Source organism: Prosopis cineraria, unplaced genomic scaffold (genome assembly GCF_029017545.1).
Source record: "Prosopis cineraria cultivar Desert tree isolate PC_DT_omini unplaced genomic scaffold, ASM2901754v1 PC10, whole genome shotgun sequence".
In the NCBI taxonomy this organism is placed as follows: domain Eukaryota; kingdom Viridiplantae; phylum Streptophyta; class Magnoliopsida; order Fabales; family Fabaceae; genus Prosopis; species Prosopis cineraria.
The window spans coordinates 762,980-780,891 of record NW_026555341.1 but is presented as its reverse complement, the minus strand read 5'-3'; the positions used below and the strand labels follow the sequence as shown (position 1 = coordinate 780,891).

Here is a 17,912-nt window from a genome sequence, read left to right as displayed (position 1 = left end):
TTTTGCATACGTATCCTATATTCTACCATTTGTGATATAATTTTTTTTCAATAATTTTTTACCATATCACTTAAAAACTTAAAAAAACACATAATATTTTAATTAATTATTATAAATATCTTTATATTACTTTAAAAATTTTTGTTTAAAAATTAAAATACTTATACTTATATCATAAAATGTTGAAATATATATTATAAATATCCCTGTATCTGCATTCTAAAATTTTGAAAATTTTTTGTATTTTCATATCATATCGTATCGAATACTCATATTCATATCTATGCAACCTAGGATATAGGTGCAGCTGCGGCAACATGCCATTGGTATTAAGCCATAAAATAAAAGTGCTGATTTTACTTTGTTAATTTGCCTTCAATGGGCTGAAAGAATAAATTTTAATCCTCCAATACATTGGGCCTTCTCTCTACTGAAAGTCTACAATCCATTTCCGGGTTACCCGTCGGTTTTTGTCCTCCGTGAGCAAAATTTCGGCTCTTATTCATATGTGAGGCGTAGCTGCAGAAAGGGGCGACTCGGGAAGTAGGATAGTTATAGATGAAATGGTGAGGACGAGCAAAGCGCTTCTGCAAAAAGCAGAGCCACTGGCGAAGACCCTAATGGAGATACTGGTTTGTCCTCTCTCAAAGCAACCGTTGAGGTACTCATGGATTCTCATTTACGATGATTTCATTTTTTTGATCACTGGGAAGTTTATCATTTATTTCATTCTCTTGTTGGGTAGGTTCTGTGAACACGCGAATTCCCTAATCAGTGATGCCATCGGCGTTTCCTTTCCTGTGAGTTTTGCGTCCGCTTATTATATTTATTGTTTTGTGCGCTTCGTATTATGCTCTAGATTTTAAAGATTCTTCGAAGAGGTGTGAACTCCAAGTTTGTTTTTATAATGGGAATTTTTTCCAAAGTTGAAATTGAAGATATCAAATGAGCTTGGACTTCGAGGAGCTTCGTCTGGTTTAGTGTGGAAAGTTTAAGGTTTATTTATCTGTTTGTTCTTTCTTTGATGGCTGATATTTCATTCTATACAAGCTTTCGTGGAAGCACTTCGACTACCGTTTGCCCATAATTTTGGGTCTCAAAAAGTGACTATCTTGATGGCCCAAAAAAAAAAATGCAATAATCTCTGTAAATTCAAGAATAGAGCCAGAAATAGGCGAGCCACTTTCGTTGTGATCGATTATATCCCATTTTGTCTGTTAGATAAAAAACGGGATTCCTAGCTTAGTTCCAATGGATGGGAAGATAGTTGAGGAAGAAGATACACCGAAGCCCGAGGATGCTGCCAATTCATCATCAAGAACTGAGGAGAGTCATGGAAGAAATTCTTAAATCGAACTGTATGACATTAGATCTTTGTATTAATTATTAGTTGATATTGGCTGTTCCTATTACTTTCCTTTTATGTCTCTCTCCATTTGATGATCAGCCATCTATTAGCCTGCAGCTAAATCTGAGCGGATAATCCGGAATGGAAAGCTCATGTTTTTCATTCTCCTCTTTATTTTTACCACCGGGGGAAGAATCGGTTTTTAAAAGTGAAGATTTTGTGTTACAAACTGATTGTGTGCTATCAAAAGGTAATCCGGGTCCGGGATATTCATGTATCCCTGATTTTACTTTGTAGAAAAAATGTTGGATTACGCACTGAGTAGTCGTATATATATGTCTATGGGCAAACAACCACACGCTTATAAACATACGAAAGTTCATTACAATTGAGAGAAAAGAAGACTGAAGACAGTTCCATTTGTATCGTACCACATGAGTATAAAAAATGTACTCCAAGTCCTCCGTCCTGATAGAAGGGTCTCTGTCTGTGAGGGATTGGTATGCTTTGCTGAAAGAGTGCTCCAGACCTCGGTCCGTCGCTAATATTAACAAGGGGTAAAATCAAATTTATTTTTGGAGCATGGTAGCTGGAATGTTGTTGCCAAGTCTATTGTTTCATGGTTGTGGATTCCTTTCTGATTTAATTTTGTTAATACGCTGTTATCTTCATGGGGGATAAATCTTGCCTTGAGGACAGTGTGTTTACATAAACGATTCAAAGCTTGCAGGTCTTATTTTTAACTATGTTTTTGACTGGATTGTCAGCCCTACTTCCGAACAAGTATTAGCTTTTTACTATGTTCTAATTCTTACTGATATGTGTTGTTTATACCAGGTTATGATGTTATTCTTATGAGTAACAACTAACAACTCAAGATTGTGCTCGATTGTGAAGATATTTTGCAATTTACTGCAGCAAATCAGTACGTCATTCTTCGTTTGGGTTGCATTGTGCCGGAATAGCGTATGATAGAATTTGATTTTAGCTTGTTTGCAGAAAACTGAGGTTATAATATTTTGTTGTGGTTGGTAAGTTACCGAGTATAGGGACAAGTACACCTATCGGTAAATAAAGCTAAATGGGAAAGAGATATAACATGTTAATAAAAGAATTACACACATTTCTTTTTCTATTTCTATTTTTTGGATGACTTGGTTTACCTATAAATTTGGTATGATAGATTTACCGAGCATAGTTGCAGTGACTTGAAGGGAATCGGCATATTCAGGAATTGAATTTTCTTCTCCACAGATGCGATGTTTAACTTTTTAAACAGGGATGTGTTATATGCCTCGTGGTTATGGCAATTTACGAGCACTTATTGATGAAATTGTGCATAATCCTCGTTTGATGTGAAGAGCATGAAACCAGTTATAAACGTCGTTCAAGACGCGTAGGACTTGCGAGATAGCTTGGCGGTTGGAGAAAAATAAATTTAAAAATGAAGAAAAAGCTACTATTATTATTTATATTTTTGGCGTCAAGAAAAAACTATTATTGTATGGGGGTGTTCGAATAAAATCTGCCCAAGCTGGTTTTTTTTTTTTTTTTGGGAGGGGGGGGGGTGGTGGGTGGGGCGCGCTAGGATTGTGGGGTGCCGAAAACTATTGCATGGACATAGGGGCTCTCCAAGAGAACCATCTGGCGTTGGTTTTGTTGATAAAAGGCCTTCTGAGAAGTGAGAAGCGATGGAATGTTTACGATTTATATTTCTTGCATTATTTCCTGTGAGATTAGTAGTTAATAGATGCAAGTGTCATTTTTGTTATGAAATATAAGGGGAATGTAAGATGAGAGAAATGAACAGAACGAGAGGATTGGAGAGAAATGAATAGTAATATTTATTTTTACATACGTCTCACAAATGTGTAGTACATGATTTTCATTTATAGGCTCCGACTTCGCTCAAGAGTTACAATAAATTAAGTAGTAAAATTAATTTACATCAATATATAATATATAACTTTTTGAATATTAAAAATGAGAAAAACTCCTAAAGCCATTCATTAGAGGTTATAGATTGTGAGATTTGAAAGGTCAAGAGTTAGAAGAGTTTATGAACCTATATGCAATATAATATTTATAACACTCCTTTGGATGTTTATGGATGAATATTGTGCTTCGTTAAATTTTATTAGGAAAAGCTCAATGAGATAAAACCCTAGTGAAGGAAAAAAAAAACACAATATATATTGGAGCTACCTATTAAAAACCTTATCAGAAAAATTCTCTGAGACAAAATTTTGGATATGAAAAAAAAGAGTATAGCATGAACTTCATTTTTCCTAATGATGACGATATCAATTTAATTCCTCCTGATAATAATATCATTTCTTGTTATTGTATCTTAATAGATAATACTAATTTTTTAAATGTGATTGTTGCTAATACTTTTTCAAGCATATCTTCTTTTTAGCCAACTTATGCATGATGCATTTTCATCATACAAATATTCTTTTAACATATTTTTTGGATATGTTGAATTATCGATATATACTCTATTTGTCTAATGTATTGTAGAGATCATAAAAGAACAATTATTTTTAAAAATCATCATGACATATCTTGTATCTGCATGTTCAATCAATCGTGTATTTATAGTAACCTAATTTTGCTTCCAAAATTACAACAAATGAAACATTAACAAAATATATAAATATTATCATAAAATAAATATATGGTGCTTACCATTAAATTCAATATATTTTATAGAAATATTTTCATAAAATATAATGATTTTGAAATCATTGAGATATTCAATAATTTAATTTACAAGTTGAGTAAAATGTGAAATTATACATTCTTTTAAAGCATATACATTGAGTTAATTATACATATTTAGATTATTTTAATCCACTTAACATAATAAATAATTGTCTTAGTCATGCTTCTAGCATTTTTTATCCTTCAAGGATTTTTATGTAAATTTCACTATTTAGTGAATCATATGCATGTTTTATAATGTATAGTAGACACATCATATTTTAATTTCATATAATATTAAATTAATGATATAATAAAAAAAATTCACCACAAGATAACCTATTTGGTCATGATCATTATTAGACCATTGTGAAAATGTTTATATATCTCATGATAATTTTACACTTCAGGTATTTGGATTACAGGTCCATGACTTTTCATATATTTAAAATAAATATAATTTTACTCAAATTGCACCATTTATTTATTTTTTAATTGGCCAATCATCTCTCTATCTACCATCTATACCATATTTGTATATAAGATCCTCATTTGATTACATGATATTATTATTAAAATTGTTGTTGACAACTTTATATTCTCGGTTCCATTTTTTCAATTGTGACATAACGATATAAATCTCTTTATTACTTTCAAATACCTGAACCTCTTCCGAGGTTTTCATAATTAGTTATGTCTTAACTCTCTTTTAGAGTGTCTGCCTCCTTAATATAATCATTTTAATTATATACACCTTCTTTTTCAAGATATTTAAATTTGGAATCAATTGATCTTTCATGCTTCAGGCATGCCTCACTTTCTTTTATAATAATTGGAGCATCTTCAGTTTGAATATGAGATTCAATAATTTTTATTTTTGTCAATATATAATTGCATATGGCATATATCTTGCAATATTTTATGAATGCATTTAATGAACTTCTGATTCATGTTATTATTTGAGAGGATATGATAATAATATATTTCATATATTTTCTTTTTCAGCTATTCTTTTGCTCCCCCTTATATTGAAAAAACTTGGTTAACTAACAATCAACTCATCATATATTATAAGTTTCATAATTTCATTTATTTTCTTTTGAAAACATTCTTTTGTTTCATTTAGAGACAAAGAAGAAGAACGAATTTTCACGTAACATTTATTCCCGAATTTCTTTAAAAATTCATTTATGTGCAATGTGGTGGAATGTTAAAAATAAATATTGCACATTTAAATGTGAAAAATATATGGCTCCTGACTAAAAGTTAATTTTAGTAAGAAAATTTTATTAGCTTAATATGTATAAGTGCTGCAACATGTAACAAAAAATATGCCAATGCTAAAATAAAAATTTTATTCTCATAAGTATTGATCTAGCTTTTTGTGGAGGCTTTAATAAATGATTTTGTTAAATCACTTTGTAGAGTAGGCTTTTCAACTATTTTTCTGATAAGTATATTATTGTAAAGCCTAAGATATAAATTCACTCGAATTATTAATAGAAATTGAATCACATACTTTGGAAATTATGAATTCACTATGATGTTTTATTCAAACAATCTTGCAAACTCCAAGTTGAAAATTAAAAATAATCATACTCGCAACCATTGTATAGATACATTTACCAAATTTATCAAATACTTATATGGTTCATATGCTATGTGAATCGGCCCATATATATGAATTTGATGTAATTCAAAAAATGTGAAGATTCATTCAAAACGATAACTAGTGATATTTTTATAATAATCTATTTGAGAACAAACAACACATACTAATTATCTAATTATTTAATATATACGTTAGCTATTTATGAAGAATCTTTTGGTTCTTTAATGGATTGGATATAAATATATATTGTCAATAATTATTTACATCATATATATCATCCAATATAATCAAACAAGTTATGCCAACAATATATCTATTAACATCAGGAAACTTTTAGTTTATTGTAACATTTTTTAACTAATAATAAAATTTACAATTTCAATGATTTGTGATTGATTTACAATTTCAACATAATATTAATTAGGGATGTTTATTGTGCTTTGAGAGGAAATAAATATATAAGGGGATTTTCATCCAACGTTAACACATATTTGTATTCCAACAATCTCTTCCTTGAATGTTTAAGGTAAGCAAACATATCCTTTTTATTTCTGCCTTTTTCAAATTTTAAAGATATTTATTAACATATAATAACCAAATGATATGCACTTCACTTGGAGGCCAAAGTGCTTTTCAATTTACAAACAACTAAAAAGTCACTTCAATTAAGCTATCATCTCTAGACTCTTGATAAAACGAAGCTCTAACTTAGATATGTGAGTCATATTTTTCATTATGAGAGATAATTGAACAAAATATAAGAGAGATCTAAGATGAGAGAAATGAACAAAACAATGAAGAATTAAAGAGAAAGGAGTAGTAATATTCATTTTTACACAAGTCTCACAAATCTGTAGTACATGTCCTTTATTTATAGCCTTCAACCTCACTCAAGAGTTATAATAGATTGAATAATAAAATTAATTCACATCAATATACAATATATAACCTTTTTGAGTATTGAATATAAGAAAAACTCTTAAAACCATTCATTAGAGAGAGGTTATAGAATGTGAGATATGGAAGGTCAAGAATTGAGAGTTTATGAACATCCATGCAATATAGTATTTATAACAATTCTAATTTTTTTTTGGAATAGAAAATAAAATATATCCTGAACGGTCTAAATAAGAACTAAACGTTGCCTGGGATCTTTATCATCCAATTATAGGGACGTTTAGGTCAACGAAACCTAATCAAAAGCCATATAAAATGGAAAGAGCATTGGATCCCAATAAGAAAGCAAGCGGGATTCAAGTGCAAAAATAACGTAAGCGAATGTTAAATTAAATTGAAGATTGAAAATGGTATTGCATCAGATCCGCTTTAAAGAAACCATGTTAGTTGTCAAAGTACAGGTTTTTCACAGGGCATACCACGACCCCAAGCACCAAAGAGAGGATTGCAAAAAATTTGTTGGGGCATGGACTTAAAGCAGTGGAGATCAGCAGTGATCTTGTGGATGTGATTAATCTTCTTAACAGAGCCACAACCCTGTCACTGTCTCACATCCAGTCCATAGAGAGTGTGGTTGGCATTCGGGTTTGGGCACCATAGTGACCCAACTAGAACATGACTGGATCTGTTTCATAGGTGCATCTAAGAAAGGGGCCGGGCCCACCTGGTTAAGCCCTTGACAATGGGTAAAAAAAACAGAGTCTTTGTCCTTCCGTTGCCGGGAATCGAACCCGGGTCTCCTGGGTGAAAGCCAGATATCCTAACCGCTGGACGACAACGGATCTTGTTGAATTAATGCTACGGCTTAACTAATTTAAATGAAAAGCCATTCTATCATACTATCATTGCTTTTTTTTTTTTTTTTGGGAAAAAACATAACTTTTAATCCTTACATTTTATTCATATTTTGCTATATAGATCTTTATACTTTTTTTAGTGCTTTACATCAGTACACCTTCATTTTTAGTATTCTAAGTCCCTCAATAACTAAAATGATCAAAGTGTAAGCACCTTAAATGAATATAAAACATTAAAAATAAAAATGTAGAGACCTAAAGTATAAAAAAAAAATACAAGAACCTATAACAAAATATGAGCAAAGTGTAGATATCAAAACTTGTTTTTTCTTTTTTTTATTTCTTACAAATATACTCTTAATAAAAGCAATCTTATTTGAAATATAATCAAATATTAAATAATTTCTATCCTTCAACAAAACAATTAATATTTTTATTACAAATAAATATTAAAACATCATTAATTTTGAATATTCATTAAGATCATTTTAAAAAAATCTCATTAACTATTCTTAAAAGATATGAAAATACTTTATATTTTTAAACATGACATTAAATTTGGCAAAAAAAAAAATGGCATCTTCAAAATAAACCTTGTAATTTTGTAGGTGGCAGTATCATTAAAATGCAGGTCTTGATCTTTATAACCCACCCGCGAACCTCTTGCTTGACATGAAAATAACTTAATATCCTCTGTTATAATTCTTCTTTCAACCCCACCCAAAAAAAAAAAAAACGCTACATTTCATTTGAAACTAAGGGGGGAAAAATAAACCCGGGATTGTACTCAGAAGTATAGTATTTTAAAACTAAAAATGATTGTATTTTTCCAAAATTGCTTATATTTTCTTTGATGCTATCATATGCTAAATTTAAAAAAAAATTAAAATGTAAATAACACAATTTCTTTATAAACAAGTATCCAAACTAATAATAGTATACCCAATGTCATTCATCTATGTCATTACTCATTTCATTTAATGGTATGAGATTGATAATATTGATTTGATGATTATGATAAATAAGAATTATAAACTTATTTTCAAAAATATTGAAGTGAATAATTAAATGAATGGATGGGATTTGGTATAAACGAATACATTGAGGAAGGGAATAGAGGGGATTCGAATCCCACAGCTTACATATCTTTTTTTTTTAAAAAAAAAGAGATATTGAGGCCTTTTTTGCCTCTCTTTCTAACAACAGATATTTAAAAACTTGATTGGCTAATTGTTTTCATTTTTCGTTTAAAAAAAATAGAAACAACCTCAAATTGTTTTTGTTTTTTCTTGTTTACAAGATACGCTACATTTAATTATTAAAAATTAAAATTATTATAATCAATTTATATCATTAATCATTATTATTATTAACCACCTATAACTATCACTATTAGTCTATTTTAGAATTCTAAAAATGTTTTAAAATTAACATAACCCAACACATTGTCATTTTATTTTTTAAAAAAGAATAATTTTAAAAATCATATTACAAAATAATTTTTAAAAACAAAAAATAGAAATAGAAAGCAAAGAGGCAATTAACGCTGCATCAGTTATTACTGTCGAATTGCACTGAACAGCCCAGCTCGTGCGTCCGATTAGTTCGACCTGACAGTCCAAAACAGAAAGACTTCTCTCACGCATGGATTGTTTAATTGAGTCCCATCCTGATACTAGTTCAGGAGTTATCATCAAATTTCCAGTACATGAGAACCGATATGCAAATTGACATTTTCTTTAAAAAAAATTGATGAAACAAACTTTAAAAGTTAAAAAAAAATTAATATTGATTTCAACAAAAAATATAATTAAATTCTCACTCATAATTTATAAAAATGCCACAGCCTTTTCGTTTAGATGGAATTTTTAACTGACGAAAAACAGCGACACTCCATAAACTCCTTAGGCTCTTATTAGCTGATCAAATCACTAACACCTGAAGAAAATATCCAGCGACCCTCTATTCATGGGTATTCATTTCCCCGAAATTAAACGCCGACAAGCGAAATTGGGACGTGAAGCCACTCAGTTTTTCCTCACATAAATCGAACACAACACAAAGCGACCCCCTTGATTTTGGAGGGAAAAGGCTTTGCCTATTGGTCAGTAACATTCCGTAAACCAATACTCGTAAATAATTGAAGAAATAAAGAGATGTTAATAGCGATGGCGAAGAAATTTCAGAGCATAGATATCGTCCCATCCTTTATATTTTACGTTGAATCTTATCTGACTAGAGATTGTCTAATTCTTAAACCAGTGATATATATCATTTTTAGCATCGTCATCACTTGCACCACCCGACGTCGATCTTTTTGCACCAAGCAAATCTAGGGAAAAACCAACACGTAAAAGAAACATAACGTCAAATCCTGGAGTATAATTAGCATACTAAGAGCAAGACCACCCATCAAAATAGGCGCCTTCTAGGAAATGCAAAAGCAGCTTCTTTGAACACACCCGCCCGTTACTTACACAAACCACCACAAGTGATGTAACAACCAAACCAAAAATACATTCCCATCATATCTGAAATTCCATCATCGATAGCAGGCATTTACTGTGAAGGGTAGGTCCAGGGAGCAATGAAACGGAGATACGGATAAAGGAATACTCATCAAAACGGAGCAGTAGACGTCCGAAACAGAGGATTCTTCTTTTTCTCGGAGGCCGACGCTTTGGACCACTGGAAGTAATAATAATTAAGGGAAGCAATCACACACCACATTACATTGATTCACGAAAGCAGCCATACAAGAAACGAAAGGCTCGGTTCGAAAAGCGCAACATATAAAGCCCAGACCTCTTGCTGCTGTTTCCTTAGCCTCTCATTTTCTTTGTTCAAGTAGTCGACCTTCTGCTCCAACTCGTTCGTGTAAGCCTGGAGGGAAAACCAAGCACCTTTAAACAAGAGAGACGCATGGATTTCAAAAACAAACATATGTTGAAGATTCATAAATAAAAGCGAGGGAATCAAGAAGGCAGTCTTTTCCTGCTTTCTAGCTCGGGATCTGGCGGCAGATTCCCGGTTCTTAATCATACGCTTGTGGCGCTCACTTCCCGAGCCATCACCGTGGTTATAATGGTGAGGATGGTTGGGATCAGTAAGATCAGATTCAGGAAGGGGCCTCTTATGAGGGAAGGCAGAAACTGAAGGGGAGGAGGGAAAGAGATTGGAAGGAGGAGGAGGAAAAGACGAAAGGACCGGGGGGAGGGAGTGGGCGGCGGGTTGAGGAAGAGGGTCGACGAAGCGGAAGGGAGGGGCGGAGGAGCCGAGGCTGAGGGCGGTGACGAGAGGAGAGGAGGGGGAGAGGGAGGAGGAGGAGATGTCCTGGGAAGAGGGAGAATCGTAGGGAGATCGAGCGAGGAAGTCTTGGAAGATGAAGCGGCGGTAATCGGCGGGGTTGGAGCCTCCGTTGTGGTCGAGATTCAAGTCCCTCCACACCTCTTCCATGCTTTGTGCTTTGGGAGAAGACGAAGGCGACGAAGCAGAAGAAGATTGGAAGGGTATTGTATTGAAATAACATAGCCTTGGGTGGCTAGCCCAGAGATGTCAGGGATAGATGGCGCAAGGGGGTACGGAGGATAGGGAGCGAGGCCTAGAGGTGCTCTTGCTTGATATTTGCACGCACCAGCCTCCCTGGGTGTAAATGGTCACGTCCGACGTGCCTCACTGCTCGTTTAAATTTTAATTTGGTATAATAAATTATAAAAATAATTAATTAAATAATAAATTATAATTATAATTAATTATATTATAACGTAATTTATTTGGATACTGAAATTAATTTTAACTGTATAATTTATTATGAAAGACATTGCTTTAAAAAATTAAATTATTAATAAATTTATATATAATATTATTAAATTTTTTAATTTTATTTAACATAATTATGAATTATTGACAAATTAATATGGCAAAATGAGAACCAAAAGCAGGCATGAATTAGCTTTAAAAAAAATTGATTTTAACATGTTTAATCGATTATGGTAATTATATGCTGTTTGGCTAATTTTGTTTTAAAAATCGACTAAACATCCATTAATCGATTCTGGACGCAAAACAAACAGGCACTAAATGGATCTCTTCCACCTTCTTTTCTTTTCCCCCTTGTAATCTTCCACCACTCTTTTCGTTACATCTCATTTTAAAATTCTGACATTCAGATTATTATTTTTTTCCCTTTTTCTTCTTCTTCTTCTTTTTGTTTTCCAACCCATTTTAATCTGTTCTTTTGACTGGAAAACGGGATCGCGTCTTAATCGCAAAATATCCGCTTGTAGCTTCTCTTTTCATCGTCCATGGCTTATATCATGTCCAAGTTATAGTGGAAGAGTGGTGTATTAAATTTTAAATTAAATTAAATTTTAAAGATTCTACCAGCGGGCCTATTTATTATAAATAAATTATAGTTCGTTATATTTATATTTATATTTTAAATATAACTTGTTTTTAAAAATAAATTTCGAGGCAGTACATCAAAAGATTTTGGTTAACGTGCGAGAAAACCCGCTTAGATTAATTTAGGGAGCGAACATTTTATTGCTGTAAGATGTGTTGAATGGAATGATTGTGACAACAAATTATCAGACTTAAAAAGGTTGGAACTTTTCACTGATCCGTGGAAAAATTCTTGCATTGACACGATCCACTCTATCATTCATATTTTATCCGATAAAGACACACGATGTCTAATGACTGTCCATATAAATTAACTCTGCCAGTAAGAACGTGTGAGAGAAAAAATATAAGAAGCTAAAATGGCAATCCATTCAAACAAATAAGGGAGAACATCAGTTAAGTCTGAAAATACTAAATTAATAATAGTCAGGTCCCAACAAAATTTTTTATGAAATGAATTGTAAATATCATTTTAAATGGTTACAAATAGAAAATTTTGTTTCAATCTAAATGTTCAATTAATATTTAAATATTCATTTACAATTAAAACTCTTAGATTTGTAATTACCATGATCGATGTTTTCAACTAATTTTTTTGAAAAAATTAAAAAGAATTTAACTGTTATCAATTTATAATTTTAAAACTTAACTATTATTTTTTCAAAAAATAAATCCATTGAAAATAGTGACGCATTAAGTGTTATTTTACAGAACAAATACAATATGAGACGTTTTTATTACACAATACAAATGATGTGGCATATTAGATTTATAAAAAATTTCTTGTTTTATTTGACTTAATAATGAAATATGACATGTATTTATTAAATAAAACAGGAATGATTTGACACAGCATGTCTACACAATCTAAATCTATGTTAGTTATGGATGTTGGTTGGAAGGAAGAAAAGGAAAAATGATAAATAAAAATTTTATAAAAATATTAATGTCAAATTAAAATTTTTTTAACAGTGATGTTTTTTAATTTTAATATTCTTTTTATTATATTTCAGTACTAAAATTTTTAATTTAATATTAATGTTTTAATAAGCTTTTTACTTATTATTTTTCCTTAAAAACATAGCATAATAAAAATAAAAATGCAAGTGTTATGGAACTAATATTTAAAAAAAAAAACTAACTCATTAACGTATGTAACTTATTTTCTAATAGAGTGAGAATATTTTTTAAATTTTTTTAACGTGGGACATGACAGCTCTTTTGACTAATCTTTGACACGCCTGTCATGAGTGTGGCCTATCAAAAAGCTCCACCTATTCAGTAAACTCGGGTGTGACTGTAAGTTGTTTTCTCACACGGCCATTATTCAATACATTCGCTTATACAATCAAGGTCTTCTTTAAGTTTCTCGTACGTGGGACGTGACACAGGGCTCAGTCAATGTTGCATTTGGGGACGATTGTAAGCTTGTTCTGTTGTAGTTCGCATTTTTACTTTTTTTTTTTTTTTTGACAGCACATATTGCTATCGAATTAGATGAACAGAGGAACCATGAATGAGATGGTCCATCCACTTATAGGGTGAGTAGAAGAGTTCCCTCGCTGCTCCTCCGTCAACTTTGCGAAGCAAAGAGCAGTTTCGAATGGAGGAAAGCATTGCTGATTTGACTACATGTCACAAAAAGAGATGAGCCAGCCTGCAGACACGTTTCCGAATTTATGATTGACAGATGGATGGCTTTTAAATCGACGTCCCGCAATGGTATTTGAATCCCATAATTCCAATTTGAATGGGGAAGACTCTTAATACGAAAGCAAACTGTAGCCCCTCGAAAAGGCAATATTGAAGTGTGAGCAGTGACGACGTACTTCCATGCATCCACGACTCTGGGCAACCCCCAGCTCCGAAGCTAGAGAACATGTAATCATGAGCCGGGGTTACATTAGGCGGTTCATTTCAATAATGGCAACACGGATCATGATGAGCACGTGTCTTTTCCTTTCCGTGACTTCTTTTAAAAATTCAGAAAAGAAAGCCCTGCAGTTATTGTTAAATAAATTATGGGATGAATGTCATGGATACAAAGCGCCTGTTTAGTTTGTGTTTTTTTTTTTATTTTTAAAAATTACATTTCCCGTTTCGTATCTGTCCTCATTCTTTACCTTTAAAAACTGTTTTATAATACAGTTTTTAAAATTAATTTTCAAATAAAATAAAATAAAAATATGTTTTGTCATGTGAATTAAAAATAATTTTAAAATTAAAAAATAAATTGATATCAATGATTATATGTAGTTAATGAGAGTGATTAATAATAAAAATTAATTAACATAACTATAATTTTTAATAATTAAATGTAGTATATTTTAAAAATAAAAAATAAGACAAGGATAATTTACTTATCCATTCATTAATCTAGATTAAAAGTTCAATTGTATTTACTCATTCATTAATCTTAAATGAAATATAAATTTATAATCATTGGTATAAATTTTAATAATTTAAATAATATAAATATTTAATACTTATATTAAGTATAATTGTTAAATCCAAATCCTCGTATTCCAAATTCGTCGTTTGTTTGTCACGACAATTAATAGTAAAACACAAGATATTAATTCTATTTTTATTATAATCCATGACATTAAAAATAGTCTTTCCGTTTTTTTTGAAATAAAATATTTTAAATTAGAGGTGTATATAGGCTTAGGCTGTCTTTCAACCCCCTATAGACGCGTGGAGTATTGGAACTGGAGCCTGAAAGCTTAGGCGTCCTTCTGCAACTCCCTGGAGACGCAGGGATGTGACAAAAGTAATACTGAAGAGGCGATAACAGGTAGAATATGCACCCTCTTGCAGATGGCCCGATGGGCTACGGGCTCGGTTACATACAAAATGTAATATTTACAAGGTACTCCGTCCCGTCCCATTTATAAATTCTATTTTAAAAAATATATTTAATCTTATTTATAAGTTATAGTACATCTTTTTAAATAATTTTTGAGAGGTATTTTTAAAATTATCCTTTATGAGAGAAAAAAAGTAACAGGACATTTCTTTTTAAATTTATTATATAGGGGCATGTTTAAAATTTTGCTTACTTTTATTCCTTGTACTTTTATTGTATTGATATTAATGAGTTTGGTAGAAATGATTTATAAATAGGACCGCAGGAGTACGTCTTAAAAAATTTATTTAATCTCATTTGTAAATTAATATATGACTCGTTAAATAATACTTAAAACATATTTTTAAAATTATTTTTTATAAAAAAATATGACATTATTTTTAAAATTTTTATATACAGTGTGTATATTTAAAATTTTATATACTTTTATTTTTTTATTTTTGATATTGATATTGATATAAATGATTTATAAAGAGAATTATATGAGTATTATTAATTGCTTTTCTTTAATTTGAGAGAAAATAACAATCAAGGACCTTATTATCAAATTAATATCAGCCAAAGATTAATTAACTTTAAAATTGTAACACAGTCCCTAATATTTGACAAATATTAATTTGTGATGTCAACAAACTAAATTGCCCCTAAAAACCACCTCCCCACCATTGACGGTATCAATCGCCAGACTATTGTTGGACCCTTACTTGCAAAGAGGTGGCTAGAGCCTCGCCAGCGGTTGAAGCTTCAGCATTGGTGATATTTTTATTTAAAAAATATTTGGTTCAGGTGATCAAGAGAGGATTTAATTTCATGACTCTTTAACTATATATGCAATATATATATATATATATATATATATAAGTAGCAAGCTAAGCTTATATCCACTTCTATGTTATAACATATCAATGCATGTTTATTTATGAATTGCAATCGTTATTTACTAATGTTATTTGTTAATTTGACATAGACGATTACAATTTGAGAAGTTTAAAATTTCATGCATTTTACTCATTAAGCATCTAAATGTATTGTTGTTAATCACTAATAGATTATTGTAAAAAGTCAAGTAGAAACTTGTAAAAAATGACTGACACATATAGTTAAACCCATTGTATCAATTTTTTTAACTTGTTAAAATTTGAATAGATTGTTATTAATTTTGAATAAATTATTATAAATATCTAAATGTATACTTGTTGATGAAGGACTTAACACTTGCACAGTTAAGCCCATCTTATATATTTTTATAACTTGTTATATCTCGAATAGAATGTTATTAATTTATAATAATTTATTATTAAAATCCAAATGGATATATGTTAATGAAAGACTGACACATGCAATTATGATCAACAAGTGTCTATTCGAATTTTAACAACAACACATTCTAAACTAATAATAGTTTATCGAGGCCTTAACAAGTTAAAAGAGCATACAGGATGAGTATAATTGTACGTCATAATCTTTTATTAACAAGTATTCATTTCGATTTTAACAATAAATTATTATAAATTAACAACATTCTATTTGAGATTTAACAAGTTAGAAAAATAGATAAGATGGGTTTAATTGTACAAGTATTAGTCATTCATCGATAAATATACATTTAGGTCTTTACAATAATTCATTAAAAATTAATAACAAGCTATTCAAGTTTTAATAAATTTAAAAAATTGATGGGACATGCTTAATTGTACATGTTAGTCCCTCAACAATAATATTTGTCCAGGTTTTGACAACAACTTATTCTTAATTTAACAACAATACATTTAAACTTTTAACAAGCAAATGTATGAAGTTTTATGGCTCCTAATTTATAATTGTCCATATCAGATCAATAAGTAATATTAGCAAAATAACAAGTACCATTTAGAAATTAACAACACACAATTATGTTATAACATGAAAATAGTTAGAAACTTGATTTATTATTTATATTCTTTTTGCCATATATAAGTAAAGGGTTTGGTGAAGGTAGTCAAAGGTTATGAGATCAAACCATCTCTTAATCACTTAAATCAAATATTCCTTGAGAAAAGATGTTGTCAATATTGAAGATTCGGTGATCAGCCATTGGAGATTGAACAATTGTCAGGGGATCTAACAATAGGTGACAATAGGGATATTTTTTTTATACCTCAAGGATAGTTTTGCCTGTAATATAACAAATTAATATCAAGGGGCAGAAGACTATACTTCCTCCATTTAAAAATATAAGATATTTTTAATTTAATTTTATTTTTAATAAAATAGTTACTTATTTTTTAAATTAACTTTATTTTTTTATATTTATCTCTATTAAATATTCTATAATAAATATAAAATTAACATCAATAGAGACACTTAAAAAAAGATAATAATTACATCTCAAAAGATTAAAAATATTTTAAATCTTTTAATATTTAATTTTTAAAAAAATATTTTATATTTTTAAATAACAGGAGTACGTATGATTGGTTTTTAAGTGATATTAATTTCTTTAGTACTATTTTTCCTTAATTTAGTTTCGGGAGCACGAAGAATGCAAGTGTATGTTGTTGATTTTGATAAGAGAGTAGAAAAGAGAGACGTGGCAGTATGAAGGGTGGCAGGAGCAGACTGGTGGAGGGTGGCAGTTGTATTGCCAAATTCCTGCAAACTCCCACTCCCACATCACCCCAGTTTGTGTGCGCTCACTGCTCAGTAGTGACTCATCACCTGACGCCTGCAAACGCAGTAATTGTTTCCAATAAGACAGGGGAGAGGAGTGTCCATCAACAGTTCAACACCAAACCTGGTACTGCCTACTCCCTCCATCCGGAACCTCCCTCGCCGCGTTCTAACGCCAACACTTGGCCAAACCAGCACCCCCCTCTCTTCCTTCTCTTAGTCTTCACGCGTGTCTTTCACGCAGGCATGTTTTCAACGCTTGTGGGCTGTGTTTAGATTAAAATTTGCATGCCTTCAATTAGAATGGAAAAAGCGCAGCCAAGGACAGCTGAAAGATTTTATTTACAGACAAAAATTAAATGATTCTAAAATTACATTCCAGAATCAAAAGATTAAAATTGAAGTTTGATCCTTGTCTGTAAATAAAATCTTTCAATAATCCTTTGCTAGAGATATATGAATATAATGTAATTTATATTTAAATATATTTTTATGATGCAATATTTTGTGGCATTGCGCTATAAGTGCTTTTATCTCCAAATCTGTTTTTTCAACGATTTGTTATTGGGT

General features: G+C 30.8%; 2 protein-coding genes and 1 non-coding gene across 4 annotated transcripts; 1 reads left to right on the top strand and 2 right to left on the bottom strand.

Annotated features, from left to right (window-relative positions):
- Window positions 1-459: 459 nt before the first annotated feature.
- Window positions 460-2,599, top strand: LOC129322767 (uncharacterized). The gene is made up of 4 exons (XM_054969139.1): window positions 460-661; window positions 746-800; window positions 1,222-1,358; window positions 2,186-2,599. The coding sequence occupies exons 1-3, from the start codon at window positions 564-566 to the stop codon at window positions 1,348-1,350; spliced, it is 282 nt and encodes a 93-aa protein (XP_054825114.1). The 5' UTR covers window positions 460-563; the 3' UTR covers window positions 1,351-1,358; window positions 2,186-2,599.
- A 4,734-nt stretch (window positions 2,600-7,333) lies between these two features.
- Window positions 7,334-7,405, bottom strand: TRNAE-UUC (transfer RNA glutamic acid (anticodon UUC)). The gene has a single exon. It is a non-coding gene; the product is annotated as a tRNA-Glu (tRNA).
- A 2,377-nt stretch (window positions 7,406-9,782) lies between these two features.
- On the bottom strand, window positions 9,783-11,032 carry LOC129321335 (protein FD). 2 transcript variants are annotated; one of them, XM_054967077.1, is made up of 3 exons: window positions 10,418-11,032; window positions 10,226-10,306; window positions 9,783-10,108 (listed from the first exon to the last, which is right to left on the bottom strand). In XM_054967077.1, exons 1-3 carry the CDS (start codon window positions 10,874-10,876, stop codon window positions 10,040-10,042), a joined length of 609 nt encoding a protein of 202 aa, XP_054823052.1. In that variant the 5' UTR covers window positions 10,877-11,032; the 3' UTR covers window positions 9,783-10,039. The 2 variants fall into 2 exon arrangements, with proteins under 2 accessions (XP_054823052.1, XP_054823050.1); XM_054967075.1 differs by having other exon boundaries at window positions 10,226-11,032.
- Between the last annotated feature and the right edge of the window lie 6,880 nt (window positions 11,033-17,912).